Below are 17646 nucleotides of genomic sequence, written 5' to 3'. Positions count from 1 at the left end.
CCTGGGGCCTTTGACAGGAAAATGAGAGCAAGGCCTTGAGAGGGCGAGGGCGCGACTGGGGCCAAGGGACTGAATGGGGGGAAGACCGGGGCCGAGGGGGTGACCGGGACCGAGGGGGCGACCAGGAGCCCAGGGGCCGAGGGGGTGTGAGGACGACCAGGCCCCGGGGACCGAGGGGTCGTCCATGACTCAGGGGGCGACCTGGGCCGAGGGGGAGACCGGGACTGAGGGGCCAAGAGGGCGACTGGGGCCGAGGGGGAGACCGGGGCTGAGGGGCTAGGAGGGCGACTGGGGCCGAGGGGGAGACTGGGGCCGAGGGGGGCGACTGGGGCCGAGGGGGAGACCGGGGCTGAGGGGGTGACTGGGGCCGAGGGGGAGACCGGGGCTGAGGGGGAGACTGGGGCCGAGGGGGCGACTGGGCGCGAAGGGACGACTGGGGCGGAGCGACCCACGGAGCTGGGCGGTGGCGCGGGCGTGGCGCGCGGAAAGCGGGGGCTGGGCCGGGCCGGGCCTGACGGCGCGCTCCGGTGGATCCTGTGGACCGTGGTTTCTCTCTCTGACGTGCAAAAGCTAGGTTTGCCCAGTTTAGCCAGACCATGGGAGAGGCCGGGCTAAAGGCCCGCTCTGCCAGCCCTCAGCTGTGAACTCCACAGCAGCGCGCCTGCAAGCCAGGTGGATGCTCTCATCTTATCAAAATAAGGAAAACGTGGAAATATTATTAACGAAGAGAATCTGATGTTTCTGCCCTGGCCGGCGAGCCCCGTGGTTAGAGCGTTGGCCGCGCCCGAGGGGTCGTGGGGTTGATTCCCGGCCAAGGGCAGGCACCCCGGCTGTAGGTTAGATTCCGGCCGGTGGGGCGCCGGAGGGAGCCGACCACTCGGCGAGACTCTCACAAGGTGCTTCCCTCTCCCCGCGCCCTCCCTGCCTCCCACTCTCTCTAAAAAAGCAATGAAAAAAATATCCTCGTGTGAGGATTAACAAACAAAGATATTTCTAATTTTGAAATTTACCGGTTTATTTAAATGGTATCTTTGGATTCACGTTTGAGATTTATTTTTTACAGGTCAGAGAACATCTAAATATGGTGCCCTCTGGAAGAAAACATATGGGGAAATCTGGGAAGACGTCAATGGAGGGTAGGAAGACATTGCTGGAGGATAGGAAGACGTCCATGGAGGATCAGGCTGTAAGAGCCTATGACTTTGAGAAAGAAGATAAGAAAGATCTGAGTGGTTCAGAGGAGGATGCTACCGACGGTACAGTATATCTAACACTGTGCAGTGACCATGGCCTACGGTTCATTTATTTTGAACCTACTGCATTTTAAATGATAGTAATACTTTGTCAAGCATTTTAATGTACTTCATGTTTCTCATTTGGAGTTAGAGGAGCTTATATAGCATATCTAGCCTTTGCAGTCATTATTCCCATAATGTCTGATAAATAGTACATGGCTTACTATGACATTAACACAGGAAAACTTGCACAATTGTTTCTTGAAAATGGTCCTGGAGTCCTGGCGGGTGCGGCTGGGTTGGTTGGAGCTTCTTCCCATACACCAGAAGGTGGTCAGTTTGATTCCCCGTCTGGGTATATCCACAGGTTGAGGGTTCAATTCCCCAGTCTTGGGGAGTAGGGGAGGCAACTGATTGGTGTTTCTCTCTCATCGATATTTCTTTCTCTCTCAAATCAATTAAAACATACCCTCAGATGACAATTAAATTAAAAAAAAAAAAAAAGGCCCAGCCAGCGTGGCTAAGAGGTTGAGCATAGACCTAGGATCCAGGAGATCAAAGTTCTATTCCTGGGCACATGCCCAGGTTGCCGGCTGGATCCCTGGGGTGTGTGTGGGGGGGTGGGGGTGGGGAGTGGTGCATGAGGCAGCAGATCAGTGACTCCCTCATTGTTGATGTTTCTGTCTCTCCCTCTCCTTTCCTCTCCCTGAAATCAATAAAGATATATTTACCAAAAAAAAAAAAAAGTCCTGGATCTTGACTTAATTTCACCTGACCTGCAGAGAAAGTATTACGTTTATATATCTGCTTTAAAAATTCATGTTGCAAAAAGCCTAAAAGACTTCAAGATTAAGATATTACTTCATTAAAAATTACCCAAATAGCATACTTAATTTCAAAAATATTTTTATTTTTTATTGTCAATGCAGCAAAGATTCCAGCAATTGATAAGCTTGGGAAGAAAAGGACTTCTGCAGTAGTTGAAGATGTGGGGTAATGTGCTCAACATAAGTTTTGCCTGTTAGATAAGTACTTTAAGTCTACTTTGGTTGTCCAATGAGTATTATATGTAAAATACTGGAGGGGGGGGCTGATATTTCTTCCAAAACAAGCATGATATTTTATGGATCCTTAATGAAAAATTTTTAAATGTAATTTCTTCACAGGGGTGAAGTACAAAATATGCTGGAAAAATTTGGAGGTACGTTTTAGGAGATACTTGTATTTAAAGAAAATTGTTTAAAACCAAATAACGTGTATAATAATCAGTGTACTCAAAACTGTCATTTACTGCCTTGTTCTTGTTTGATTCAGCTTCATAGTTTTCCTTAACCTTTTCCAGTTGTTGATGAGAAGAGTGCAAATGGTACTAACAATGATGAGTACTGGAATGGTGCTTTTATTTTATGCATGTGTGAATTTAATGGATTGGAATTTTAGGACAAAGTGGATGGGAAAATTTTCTACCTCTCTTTGGACTTTTGCAGACTTCCACAGACTACACACATGCACATACACCTGTATGTATGTCAGTTTTCCATTTTCTCAATTTAGTTTTCTATGACATTGTTTAGTTCTTTTCTTCAGCAGGGTTAGTGTAAACGGAAGCCTTTGAAATAACTTTTTATTGTTATTTTTATATTAGTAAACTATGTAGTTGAGAATTAAAAACAGCTTTGCTAGCTAGTAAGAGATGTATAATCAGATAAAAAGTTCATAAACTTCAAATAGTATGTCAAATATCAATTATATTAACTGTGTTAGGGGACATAGTATTCAAAAAGTCAATATTTGTCTTTATATGATTTATTCATCATAGAATTAAGTCTTTATTTTTATTTTATTTTTATTTAAATATGTCTTTATTAATTGCAGAGGAAAGGAGAGGGAGAAACATCAATGATGAGAGAGTCATTGATCGGCTGCCTCGTGCATGCCCCCTGCTGGGGGTCGTGACCGGGAATCGAACCCCAATCGCCCAGATCCTAGGTCAATGCTCAACTGCTGAGCCATACCCGGCCGGGCATTAAGTCTTTTTTTAAAGCTCTGCTCTGTTTGGTGGTGGCAAAATGCTTGATTTGTGATTATATGTATTTATTGTTGGATATTGAACATATAAAATATTTATATAATCAGCTCCATCATGATAACTGAAAAATAACTATTGATGGTAAATCCATATGCATGTTTTTAGAAAAGCATTACTTAAAGTATTTTTTTGAGCCCTGGTTGGTGTGGCTTAGTTGATTGAGCATTGTCCTGCACACCAAAAGGTTGCCAGTTTAATTCCCAGTCAGGGCACATGCCCAGGTTGCAGGTTCTGTCCCTGGTTGGGGTGTTTATGGGAGGCAACCAATCCATGTTTCTCTCTCACATCAATGTTTCACGTTCCCTCTCTCTAAAATCAATAAAAACATTAAAAATTTTTTTGAAATACAGTACTTATGGATAAAAATGTGCTATAAAGAGCTCATGAAAGTATTCAAAAGGTTCTTGAATGAATTTATCTAGATATTTACTTAAGTTATATTTCTATGCTTGGTTTTTGTCTGACTTAGTAAATTATATGCTTAAAATGATCACTGACTATATTTTTAAAAAAAATAATTTTCTTGCTGGCCAGAGTGGCTAAATTGGTTAAGCATCATCCTGTGCACCCATAGGTTGCTGGTTTGATTCCTGGTCAGGGCACATACCTGGATTGCAGGTTTGATCCCTGGTTGGGGGGCATGTGAAAGGCAACCAATCGATGTTTCACACATTATGTTTCTGTCTCTCTCTGTCTCTCTCTGTCTCTCTCTGTCTCTCTCTGTCTCTGTCTCTCTCTGTCTCTCTCTCTCTCTCTCTCTCTGTCTCTCTCTCTCTCTCTCTCTCCCTCCCCTCCCCTCCCCTCCCCTCCCCTCCCCTCCCCTCCCCTCCCCTCCCCTCCCCTCCCCTCCCCTCCCCTCCCCTCCCCTCCCCTCCCCTCTCCCCTCTCTCTCTCCCTCTCTTTAAGTGTGTCCTTGGGTGAAGATTAAAAAAATAGTAATTTCCTTATTCTTTAACTATCTTTATCCTTTTTGGATTAAAAAATAGTTTTTTGTGTTTCATATAATGAGTTCTAACAATAATTCATCTAAATGTGTTGTTTCAGTTGGGGTGAGTAAAAATAAATTTAGAAAAATTTTGCCTTTGTGTTTTTTCATGAGGAAATTAAAGCCTGTCGTTGAGACCCATTTTTTCCTTTTATTAGCTCTTTTTAATCATCTATAAAGTTAAAAAATCTCTAGCTAGGAAAAGCAGAACTGGGATACTAATAACTAAAAGTTTCTCAGAAAAAAGCAAATAACCTTGCTTTTGGATATTATGCCTATTTTAAAATTTAATTTTAAATGTCTTTCTGAAACTGTTGAACCAACTTTACCCATATTTATTTATTTCAATGTGTGGGAACACAATATGTAATATTCTTCAATATTACATTTTAATGAATATGTATTTTCCATATAGCTGACATTAACAACGCTCTTCTTGCAAAGAGAAAAAGACTAGCAATGTATACCAAGGCTTCTCTCAAAACCAGTAACCAGAAAATTGAACATATTTGGAAAACCCAACAAGATCAAAGGTATGGCTGTTGGTTCTTTCACTGACACAATATTTTTATCATTTCATAGTATTCATTAATGTAAATTATTTTAAAAATGCTATATTTATTGGAGTCTCCAGTAAAAAATATATTTGGCTTGATTTTTCTCTACGTTCTTTAGTCCTATAGCTTCACTCTCATAGACTTGAAATACATTTCCTAGAAATCAATAAAGATTACCTTTATCAATCCTTTTTAAATAAAAGTTGAGGTTTCTTTGCTCTAAAGGTAATTTCTATGTTATAGAAATATACTAGCTAAATAAAATGTCATATAAACCACTAATCTTGTGATGGTCAACTGTTTAACAGTGTAGAAAAAGACCAATCTTATATTGTAAATAATTTGTATATTTAAGCTGAAGTTAACTTATTTTGTATAAAATCATTGTACCAAAATGGGCAAAAATTAAGTGAAATATGTCTATTTGGAAATCTTATATGATAAAATATAACTTCATTGAATCTATCATATCAGAACCCATATTCAGTAGGAGAAAATAAAAAATAAACTTCTTGGCAGTAAAATGGGGTTTTCTGGAAGTTTTATGTATACAATAAGATTTCCTTAGTCTTCAAGAGCTAAAGCATGTTGAGAGGACTTTTCTGTTGGGGTTAGGAGAATAAATACTTCTGGAATCATAATTTTACTTACTGGTTTCATATCTGAAATGTTAGGTGCTTTTATTTCCTTATTTTATTATAGTATAAATTACGTAAAGTCAATTTTGTTTTGAATGTTTTTTTCATACTGGTAGGAAATATGACAATATTCATTATTATGTTTTACAGGCAGAAGCTTAACCAGGAATATTCTCAGCAGTTTCTGACTTTGTTTCAGCAGTGGGAGATAGATGTGCAGAAAGCTGAGGAACAAGAAGAAAAACTAGCTGTTAGTATCCTGTTTAGCTTTATAACTAATCTACTTAACCAAGTGTCAAATAGGAATGGAGAGCCTAGCCTTGTAGGAGACTTACAGAATTTGGTCAGGTTCCATTATCCATTGCTGGCTATGTGTTTTGGTCCTGCTGAATGGTAAACCAGAAAAGTATAGGCATATATCATACTCATAAAAGCTAATGGTCTTTGCTTCCTGTATTGGTTGGGATTCTTCCAGTTCCAAGTAACAAACATTTGTCAAAGTAAAAAAGGATTATTTGTTTATATAAAAAAATGTCCAGGGGTAGTTTAGCTTCTGGCATAGATGGATGGGGTGGACAAGGATGGCTCACGTAGCATCATCTTGGCTCTGTCTCTAGTGCTTAGTAGGCTCTCTCAATGTGGTAAGCAAGATAGCGTCTTGCAATCCCAGACTTAAGGACAAGTTTAGTAACCCCAGAGGACTAAGAGAGTCTTCCCTAGTAACTCTGGCAGAAAAGTCCTCTGGAGGAACATCACTGATCAATCTGGATCATTTGCCCATTACTGAACCAGTCATTATGGTCAAAACATGGTTTACTCTTGTGTTACCTGCCTATTTCTATGAGAGATGGAAATCAGCTCCACATATATAACTACATTATCCTTTTATTTCATCCTTTCATTGTTTATAAAATTATTACACATTTCTTATCTAAGAGCTAAGGTGTTATTTATATCAAATAATTTTAAGGATTGATCAGCTCAGTTCTGGAAATGCTAAATTTAAGGTGCATATGAAACATACCAAGGGTAAGCCATTGGTATGAGTCAAGTTCCGGAAAGAGATATGGGTTGAACATACAAAGTTGGGAATTCTCAACATAAAGATAGCATTTAAGCCATGAGGTTGGATGAAATCAACAAGGGCGTGATTATAAATGTAAAAGAGAAGTCTAAGAACTGGGCCTGTAGACTTCGATGTTTAGAGTTTAAGACAATGAGAATGAGTGGCCTAATAGAAAGAAAACCACTAAACAAAGTGAAGAAAGCCTTTTAAGGAGAGAACAGGATTAACCATTTCATATGCTGCTTATAGGCCAAATAAGGTAGATTTGGCAATGTGAAGGTCATTGGTGTGGATCAGAATGGTTTTGATCAGTCTTGAACAGTGATTTTGATGGAATAATGGTGCAAAAACCCAACTGGAATGACTATAAAACTGGGGGAAAATGGGGTGGTAGCCTGAGTAGAAAAAGAATAGTGTTGTGGGGTTTTATTGTTTTGTTAATCCTCTCCAGGGGATGTTTTTTCCACTGATTTTTAGAGAGAGAGGAAAGGAGAGAGGGAAGGGAAGAGAGAGGAGCACTGATGTGAGAGAGACACATAGATTGGTTGCCCCCCCACATGAGCCCGGACCACTGCTGGGGATCGAACCTACAACTGAGGTACATGCCCTTGACTGGGAATTGAACCCTCAATCCTTTGGTACACAGGCCAACACTCTAACCACTGAGTTACACTAGCCAGGGCGTGGTTTTTTTTTAAAAGAATGATGAAAGACCAACATGTTTGTGTGCTGATAGAAATAATCTTCCGGAAAAAATAAAAAACAATGGGAAGAGGGCAGACAGTTGGTAAATTCTTGAGAATGGGTAGTACATGTGAAGAAGTTAGCCTTAGTAGGAATAGTTCATCCTTAAAAACAGGAGAGAAGGTAGAGTATATGAGCACTAAGAAATGAAGGTGGGTGGGTAGAGACGGTGATGGGAGACTGAAAGTTCTCTTTGGATTGCTTCTATTTCTTTAGTGAAATAATTAAGGTCATCAGAGGGTGGAAAATATGCTGCCTTTTGAGGTCAGATGAGGAGGTTTAAAATATTTTCCTGAGAGTGGGCCAGTGAAAAGACTAAGGATACCTAACTGCCAAGCTGCACTAAGGGTCCAATTTAGGCTAGTTATCATGGTTTAAAGTGAGACCTGTTAGTGTAACTGTGGGGTTTTCTCCAACTATGACCATCTGCAGGAATGTAGGCAGAGTGGCTAGAGTTGTGTTTTCCAGGGTTGGGGTTTAGCCAAATAAGTGTGACAGAGTGAGAAGGGAGCAGGGTATAGATGCAAAGGAGTAATTATTATGATTGACCATAGAATTTACACTGGGAAAGAGGACATTGGAGTAGGGGACAGTGAAAAGTAGGTAGGGTGAAAAGATTCTAGGTTTTGATAGATTATTGTAATACTAAATCTGTAATACTAAAGAGAGTGAGCTAGAACAGTAAAGAGGAAGTGGTTGAATAGTGGGATATATGGAGAAACACTATGAGTAATGGTTAGAGCCTGGATTCTAGAAACATACTGTTTACAATCACATTCTGGTTTGACCAAATGCTAGCTGTGAACTATGGAGAAATTATTTTTCTTTTCCCCAGTTTCCTCATTTATGAAAGGGATAACAAGAATACCTACCTCATAGAGTTGCTTCGAGGATTAAATTTCATATTTCATATATGGTAAGTTTATTTAAAAGAGTTCAGAGTAGTATGCTGTTATTCATACTCCACAGAGGTAGAGTTACTGGTAATGACAAAATCTAGGGTGTGAGTATGCAAGAGAATGGCTAACGTAGGGTGGAGGGCAAAATCACTGGTAGAGAGTAGGCCAAGGAACTGAAAGACCACATTACTGAAAGGACCATCTGTGTTGATATTGAAAGCACCAACAATTAAGACATTCTGAGTATTGTTAAGATTTCCTAGTCCTAGTTGATTTTGTTCAGTAGTTAGAGCGTTGGCCCATGGACTGAAGGGTCCCGGATTTGATTCTGGCCAAGGGCTCAATCCCCAGTACGCGGGAGGGGCATGTGCTGGAGGCAACCAATCAATTTGTCTCTCTTACATTGATGTTTTTCTGTCTCTCTGCCTTCCACTCTCTCTGAAAAGCAATGGAAAAACTATCCTTGGGTGAGAATTGGGAAGAAAAAAGATTTCCTAGTCGGTGTAGGATTATTATGTTGTATATTTATGGTGAACACAGATTATCTAAATTTTGTTATAATAGTAAAAAAATTTTTGGAGTATTGATTTTAAAACTATTCTCTTTAGGCTTATTTTTTTGCTAAATTTTACTCAAATTGTTATCACATAATTTTTTCTTTTACATTTGTAGAATTTGTTTCGACAGCAACAAAAGGTTTTTCAACAATCTAGAGTTGTTCAGAGCCAGAGACTGAAAACAATTAAACAGTTATATGAGCAGTTCATAAAGGTCTGTTGTATTTGGTAACAGTATATTCTTAGAAAAGAATTTATGTTGGAAGTAGAAGATAAATTTTTCCCAAGTTAAAGGAAAAACATTTTGCTTATGCATTTAAAATTCTTAACTAATTTTCATTTTGAATTGTTTTTGATTTAAGTACTAAGTGTATTCTGCTTTCAGATTCTAATGTTTTTGTGGAAATTATTCAAAATAGAAAATGGTAAATTGGGAATTTTACCAAAAAATGTACATATTATGCATAAGATTCGTACATAATATTAGCACTAGTGACAGTTCTCAGTTCAACTGAAAATAGAAAGTTCATAAATCATTCTAGGTAAACTTCCAGTCTTTTTTTGAATATGTTTGATATTGGAACCTTAACAGTTCATTAATCCATTGTTTCAAGCAAAGCACACTACTGTTGTACCTCCTATACTACTCTTTGATTCATGTCTGACACTTTTTAATCCTTTAGTGGGTATTCAGATTTTGATGTATTACTTAGAATATTTTTATTCACAATAAATAATGTACACTATTTGAATTTTTTAAAGTTCCTACTTTTGAAAATTAATTGTACAAGTTTAGAACCTGAGATGAAAAGTGGTGGTTTGTAACTGAACTAGCCTTTTGTGTTTTAGAGTATGGAGGACTTGGAGAAGAATCATGATACTCTACTTACTGGTGCACAAAATGAACTTAAAAAAGAAATGGCTATGTTGCAAAAACAAATTATGATGGACACTGTAAGTTATACTAAAACTGGAAAAATAAGGATTAATATAAGCACTGAAATATTTTATTTGTTGAAATATGTATTACACTTATCTAATGTTAAGTATCTTCTTTCATGAACAGCAGCAGCAGGAGATGGCAAATGTTCGAAAGTCTCTTCAATCCATGTTATTCTGATGACTCTTTGAAGGAAGAACTTGAACCTAAGTAATATGATACAATTATAACATTAGCTAAGAGGAATATAAGTCTTTAGAATGGTTTAAAAATTCTAGGTTACAATATTACACCATGTTAATCATTAACTTAAGCACAAGCCTCCTCTTTCTGTTAACCTCCAAATAAAATTTAAACAGTTTTGTGAGTAGCAGCAATTCCTAAATTGTATGTACCAAGTTTTCTGCCTTTTAATAGTAATAGTGAATTTTTCTAACACTTGTTAATTAACTTAGCAATAAAGATTATTTAACTTCACATTTTGGCTTTAGTGCATCTGTATCAGTCCCAAAAAGAAGAAAGCACAAGTATAGGAGGTTACATTGTTCTTTAAGAAAAAAATATAAAATATATTTTTATATGTACATCTTTTTGTATGTAGTCATTAAGTTACACAGCCAATTCTGATAAGATTTCAAAAGAAAATCTACTGACTTATAAAATTTATTAAAAGCAACTTAAATTTGTGTTGTGGAATAAAACTGCTAAAAACCATTAAGATAATTGAACAAAATATAATAAATCCATTTTAAAATATGGACTTGTGAATGTCATTTCCACAAAGACATCAAAATGCCATTTAATTGGGCTTGGTCCAAAATTCGGTACCATAAGCATTGGCACATGCTTATGGTACTGATTAGAAGTATATCATTAACATACCTAATTACAAATGCTTTAAGTACTTAAATTTGTCTTCAAGGATAAATTACCTAATTTTTTTTTCAGTTTCAATATTCAGTAAATGTATGGAAGCTTGATTTACATTCATTTCCAAACTTGAACAGTTCTTATACCTTGTCTTTTAAAATGTGCATTTTAAAAACAAAATAATATATGAAACGCTTGATTTAATAGAGACAAATTGTTTCAGCATCTGTTTTAAATAAGTCAGTTAAACTTACTATTTTTTGCTCTAATTCCTTTCATTGAATCATTCAAAACAAAAAAATATGTCCCCTTCCCTCCAAAATATGCCCACTATGAGGAGTGATTTTTCTCCTGTTTTTCCACATTTTAAATTCGACAACTCCCCTCCTCCCCATAACTCACTTTTATCTTAGTTTTAAGGTTTTCGAAAACAAATCCATAGTGATTCTCTTTTCTAACTATGATAATTTATATAGGAAGAATTTAGTCCACTATTAACAAATACCTGACATTAGGGGGACAATTTACTTCCTAAATTTTTGCATTTTGTAGAGGAGTTCCCTTTTAAGCCAAAGTATATGTTGAAATATAAATCTTAGGTACTATTCAAATGTCTAAGAAGGTCCTTATTTGAGTTTACCAATTGATAGAGAGACAAAATAAGTACCCTGGAGTGTTTTCTGTGTCCTTAATTCACATAAGTATATATTTTTTCCTTTTAAGGAATATCAACTTTTTTCATTGTCTTTTTCTTGCTTAACATATAGTACATGTTCATTACTCCATTTTTTAATTTCATCATATGGCTTATGGTCTAGAACTGTGAGATAAAATTAAAAATAGGGGAAGAGGGGAATCTGAGGATTTGGATCACCAAAGAGCTTTGTGATAATTCTCGTATTCATAATGAACACTATAAATACTTTTAAGTGAGAGTAGAAAGATAAGAATCAATACATAATGTACTTAGTCTTTGAATAACTGATACTTATTTTATCCCCTTTTTACCTCAAATGAAATGTGTAGTTGTAGTAACTTCAGATGACATTCTAAAGGGAAGATATTTTTGCCGTGTTTTCATAAATTACTAATTTTCATATGTCAACAGTGCTTTAAGTACTATTTTATTTTTCATAAAAGGGGATGTTTAATGTCCACATTTTTGTGACAATTTCAGAATATCTAGAAACAAGTTACCCTCACTGTAAAGATTCATTTGTTTTCCTGAACTAGTAAGACAAACTGCTTTTACTTAATACAAATTATAGAAAATTCCAGTAGCCCTTTTAGATTCCAGTTGGTATACTAAAGGAAGTATTTCATTTTATACGATAGCAATTAACATGCCTCTTTTGAAAATGTCTAATAAAAAATAATACATCATTCGACAGAGTATTACAATCCATGCACTTATGCAGCACTATGAACTCGTCAATTTTTAGCAATCAAAGTAAGCATCCTCAACATAGCTAAAATTCTTTAAAAAAAAGTCCTGAATTTTTATGTAATCATTTGGCAATGAAAATCCTGAGTGTCTGTAAGAATTTCTGAGACAAAGAGACTGCTATTTAAACTACAGTAGTTCACTTTCTTGTCTCCAGAAAATGGAAATTTCAAAATAAAATTGGTTTTATTTCTAACTTATAGATTATATTACTCTGGTAATATCTGTGGTCAAAAATGTTGATACACAATGAGGACTTCACAACTGAAATAGACATAATGGAATCTATAGGACTTAATGTTTTATATTCAAATATAACCTTATTTGATAGTATACTAGCCTCCTGCAAAAGGGGATTTCCTTCACTCCTAGGTTCCCCTAACTGCTTCTCCTTTTTTCCTTGGGCTATTAGTCAATATGCTTGTGAACCTGTTCAGGTGCTTGATGACATGAAATCTTGAAGATATTTAGATGAAGGTGTCTTGAAATTTGCAGGCACAAAGCACTAAAGTACATAATCATATCAAATGAAGAAATGACCTTTAGAAGCAAAAAAGAAAATATAAATGGATTATAGTCTATCTTTTCTGAAGTAGCAGTTATTTTTCTGCCTGCCCCCCTCCCCAATCTCAAATCTTCACCGAAAATATTACATTTTAGAGTACTTTAATATATTTCATATTTGGACCTCATATAGTCCTCTGGAACATGCAAGGTATTTCACAATTATAGAATCTGAAACACAGTGTTAAAAGCCTAGACTAAAATACAAAAGCTGGAAAGTAACAGAATGTAAGTCTTGACTACACATTCTTTCAATTATCTGCTATGCAACTAAGCCACAAATTTCTACCAGAAGGTGCTATCAGTCATAATGAAACCATTCTATCATATACATTTCTTATTTGAGATTAGTTGTAAGAAAGGAAAGGCCTATGAAAGTGAGGTGGATGTCCCTTGTATGGATCCCTCAAATATAAGTTCTGCAGGACCAAAGGGGACAAAAAGGCCTGGAAAAGAGCATAGTTGAGGGGAGGCATATATAAAACTGTATTGTATAAAAAACTGAGGAAAGCACACTATTTAAAAACTTTCAGAGACCCAGGGCAAATGCTTCCTTTCAGAAAAAGGAGCCTCACAGCTCTGTTGGTGGAGGGAATTCTTACCCATGAGGGGAAAATCTCCCTATCATTCACTTGAAAAGCTCCATGTAACCTTTTTCTCTCAGAAGCAAGAACCTTTCCCCTAAGGATGCCAAAGGGAACAAGTGTTTTGTTTGGTTCACATCAAACAAAACACTTTTAAAAGAAAAACTGAATTTGACTTCCTTACCATAATCACCATCAGTGTAACCAGGCCAACTCACTCATTACAAAATAGGTACTTGAGTTTTTAACACCTGATATTTTAATTATGTTAAACAATTCCATTTGGTATTTAAGTTCACTATAGGAAACCCTACATTGAGTTTTCAGATATTTTGAATAATCACCTCGTTTCTTAAATTTGTACTGTTTTAGAGCTCTAAAAGTATTTAAAGTAGACAGCAAATTAAAGGAAATTAGAAGTCTGATTTGCAAACACTTTTTAGAATACTGCCTGAAAATTTTTCAGGGATCTTACCACCATTTGAAGAATGGAAAACTTTTGAACATACCATGAATGGATACTATTAATTTATTCCAGAACCCAGTACAAAAGATGATCAGAGATGTACCCCAGCGGTACCCCGCACAGAATAGATAAGAGTTTTTCTACTTCATAAGTCTAACAAATAGGGTGAGTTTATTCAAACTATCAAAAGATTCACTGCAGGGTTTCTTTCAGCACACTTCAATATGTGTTTATATATCACTAAAAATTTGGTGAAGGCAAGTGAAGTCCAGAGGCAGGGGAAAATATAGCAGAATTGTTTGAAACCACCATAAAGATGTCTCAATAAAATAAAAAAATGAGTAATTCTTCTTTTATCCACTTTTGTGATTAAGGTGTTACCAGCAATGATTTTCTTTCCCTTGATGGCTAAAGCTTCTCTCTTAAGTACCATAATTCTATATAATCATTTTGAATAATATTTTGAACATATGTATTATCCATATCACTTTCTTAAGCAGGATGTAATCAATGAGAATACCACCTTTGCTTGATGAGAGTCATCATCATGAATATAAATTATGCACTATCCTTGAGGGCCACACCGATATATAGGGTTGCTTGCTGCTTCTACCAGAAAACGGCCCCAGAATCCCATACTTGGTAATACTGTCTAGTTCTGTTTCATTTCCTCAACATTAGCTCACAGTTCTTGATGCACTAAGCACTCACCTTTGCTAACACTAACTCCATCTAATCTACCTGTTACCTGCTATAAGTTTGGAATAATTCTAACAAGCTTGATTAAGTAAAAGTCAGACACTAATAAGTGTTGTAGTCCTTTGGCAGAGTGAAGTGATTTTTGACATCTTTGTACTATTTTGGGGGAGGAGAAAGGTGTAGTTATTTTTAGGTACACAGCTGTATTTTTAAAGATTTGGGCTGTTGGAAGCAAGACCTCCAGATATGTAGGCCATTTCTACACTCAGTGAAAAAACAATTCACAGCTTAAGAGAAGTAATTTTACAGAAACATTTATGGTATAGACTAATAGTGAGACTACCTGATATTTCACTGAACTGACTCTTAGGCAGTGTTATCTGACATCTGTTAAAAATAAAATCTTAGCAGAAAAGAACTTACCATTGCTATCCACAGAACAACATATTCATCTACAAAATTATTAAAGTACTGGTCTAAAAATAAAAGACCGGGGCCGAAAAAGGCAGTGTCTTGAAGATACAGTTCACTTTTAGTCATGTGAGCTATCTATAAAAAAGTAAACAAAATAATTTCACTATTAAATTTTAAACGTTTTAGCTTTTACTTTCAGAACTGATTATAACTTTAATTCATTAAGAATTAAATAAGGATAGAGAGACCATTTAATTTCACATTTTATGTGGAAATACTGAATCTAAAACTTCTCAAATTCATGACTGATTGGGCAGCTTATTCCAGTTTCCAATATTTAAATTTCTTGATGTCAGAAAGTTATAATTGATAATTATAGCTAAACAAATAAATTAAATGGACTTACCATACAGTAAAGAGTCTGTCTCCCTGAATATAACATTAACTCATTCACAAATAGGTAACTAAATACTGTGATAACACCACACAACAACCCCCCACCCACTGTATGAAATCGTTTCCAGCTCTGTGTTTGAGGAATCATAAAATAATTTCTTACCACCAATTTGTGTGAGACTTTAGCAAAGACACATCCAAACATTAGGGTATAAAGACAGGGATGCTTTTCAAACACATTAGTTGCTGACTTTTTATAGATCATTATTGCAGGTATAATAATTATTCCTATGTGGAGTCCAGGTGACAGGACACTGGTGCCCTAATGGAGAAAGCAGAAATCGGTGTCACATTTTAACGTTGTATGTATTACCTGGCATTTTCTGAACATCTATTTTGTTTCAGGAACTAGAGACCTAAAAAACAGTATGATGTATTGTATGGCCTAAAGGAGTAGAAAGGCCTCAGCGGTGCCTTTCGAACTTTCACAGAACTCCAGGGTTGCAAGGATTCAGTGCTATAGATGTTTGATTCCAATTTTACGTACATATAGATTTTAAATTAACCACTAAAAAATAACAATATAATTTATTCTATACCAACTTTTACTTTATGCTAAAGGCCATTAACACCTGGACTGCCAAGTTAACATATTTTTGTCCAGCTATATCTGCCTTGGTCTCTCAGTACCAACACTGTCCCCCCTTTTTTCGTATTTAGACTGCACATGCACTCTGATGTAACATTATAAAATCCAACCCGTTACATTTTTATCTTTGTGAATCAAGATTCTTTCAGCACTGCTTATCCTAAACAAAATACTGAAATAAATTTGGTATTGAGACTTACTAAGTCTATAACCACCAATTTAAATGTGTTCATTAAAAGAGGCTTATTCTTGTTTAAATTTACATGTTATAAATTATAACTTACTATAAAATTACAGTAATAATACTATAAAAATCATAAATATTAAATCATACTAAATTTAGACTAATAGTGCTTTTATCTGTATTACGGCTCTGTATATTTTTTTTCAAGAAAATCTGCTGCTAAAAAAGTTGGAAAACCACCAGTTTAAGAGTTCTAAATCAACTTCTTTTAGCCATAGTATTTGATTTCTTGTCTTCCTTCAAACAATTCACCCATTATTTCTTAGTAAAATATTCTCTAAAGTGGACACTGAGCCTTACTAAATCATATTTTCTTTAGTGGGACTCGTGTTCCAGGTGGTTCTGTATTTTATCACCTGTGGTCAAGCAACTAGTCTTCCTAAGCACCTTGTGCGCAGAGCTGTACTGAGGTCAACAGACAAAACACCTCAGAAACCAACAAATTAATTTTTCCAAATATATCAGAACTCCTGTATCTAAACGAGTTTTATACTTTGCTTTTGAATTACATATATAAAATGTATTCATAAAGATTGATAATTTATGAATTTTGTGGATTCCTTTGAAATTGTCTTGAGAGCCAATTTATAAGTCATTTAAGAGGATGAGAATTTTTTTAACTAAATATGCTGTATTTCATGTTTATTACTCCTCTTACTTATTAGACCTAGCTCCAAGTGACTTTTTTCAAAATAAAATCCCCCTTTAAGGGGCAGAAAACTTGAACTATAGCACCAAAGAAATGAAAGAGAATGAGCCAAACCTAAAGCAATTCTAAAAAGACAGTCCAGAAACATTCCGATAAGAGATGGTATCACTGGAATGAGTATTTATATCCTTATGTTCAACTACCTTGAAGATGACAGTACGTTTTTTTGTTTTTTGGGGTTTTTTAAAAATATATTGATTTCAGAGAGAAGAAAGGAGAGGGAGAGAGGGAAATAGAAACATCAATGATGAGAGAGTCATTGATCGAGCCCACAACCCGGGCATGTGCCCTGACCAGGAATCGAACCCCGATCACCTGGATCCTAGGTCGACGCTCAACTGCTGAGCCACGCCCGGCCGGGCGACAGTATGTTTTTTAAAAGACATAGATATTGTGTTATATTAGTTTAAAAATTTGGCAGGAAATTCTGACTCCCACATAAAGTGTTAAAGAAGTTCTAAAAAACAAATATGAATAAATACAAAAGTATTCCAGCATGAGCAAAGTGTAAAGAACACAAAGCACAAGGTCTATGCCCTCAATTTAAGAATTAAGGTTAGCCCGGCTGGGCGGGGCTCAGCGGTTGAGCATTGACCTAGGATCCAGGACATCGGGGTTCAATTCCCAGTCAGGGCACATGCCCGGGTTGCGGGCTAGGCAGCCGATCGATGTCTCTCTCAGCATTGATGTTTCTATCTCTCTCTTCGCCCTCCTTTCCTCTCTCTGAAATCAATAAAGATATGTTAAAAACAAACAAACAAACAAAAAACTACTTTAAGAATTAAGGTTAAAGCCCGGTGGGGCGTGGCTCAGTGGTTAAGCATTGACCTAGGATCCAGGCGATCAGGGTTCGATTCCCGGTCGGGGCACATGCCCGGGTTTCGGGCTGCAGCCAAT

General features: G+C 36.5%; 2 protein-coding genes across 2 annotated transcripts in view; one reads left to right on the top strand and one right to left on the bottom strand.

The window, feature by feature from the left end:
* The first annotated feature begins 1129 nt into the window (after positions 1–1129).
* SYCP3 (synaptonemal complex protein 3) lies at positions 1130–9832 on the top strand. Its single transcript, XM_087813800.1, has 7 exons — positions 1130–1256; positions 2165–2228; positions 2402–2436; positions 4725–4842; positions 5655–5754; positions 8886–8984; positions 9620–9832. Exons 1-7 carry the CDS (start codon positions 1130–1132, stop codon positions 9830–9832), a joined length of 756 nt encoding a protein of 251 aa, XP_087669926.1.
* Positions 9756–17646, bottom strand: part of CHPT1 (choline phosphotransferase 1) — a 21741-nt gene continuing 13850 nt past the window's right edge. Inside the window, exons 6-9 of the mRNA XM_087814855.1 lie at positions 15311–15469; positions 14761–14886; positions 12454–12564; positions 9756–9916 (exon numbers count right to left, since the gene is read on the bottom strand). Coding sequence (XP_087670981.1) covers positions 9872–9916; positions 12454–12564; positions 14761–14886; positions 15311–15469 — 441 coding nt within the window. The 3' untranslated portion in view covers positions 9756–9871. The remainder of the gene's footprint in view (positions 9917–12453; positions 12565–14760; positions 14887–15310; positions 15470–17646) is intronic.

This window comes from Miniopterus natalensis, chromosome 2 (assembly GCF_054644295.1).
Source record: "Miniopterus natalensis isolate mMinNat1 chromosome 2, mMinNat1.hap1, whole genome shotgun sequence".
In the NCBI taxonomy this organism is placed as follows: Eukaryota; Metazoa; Chordata; class Mammalia; order Chiroptera; family Miniopteridae; genus Miniopterus; species Miniopterus natalensis.
The sequence above is the reverse complement of the archived record's forward strand: the minus strand, read 5'-3'. Positions and strand labels throughout refer to the sequence as shown.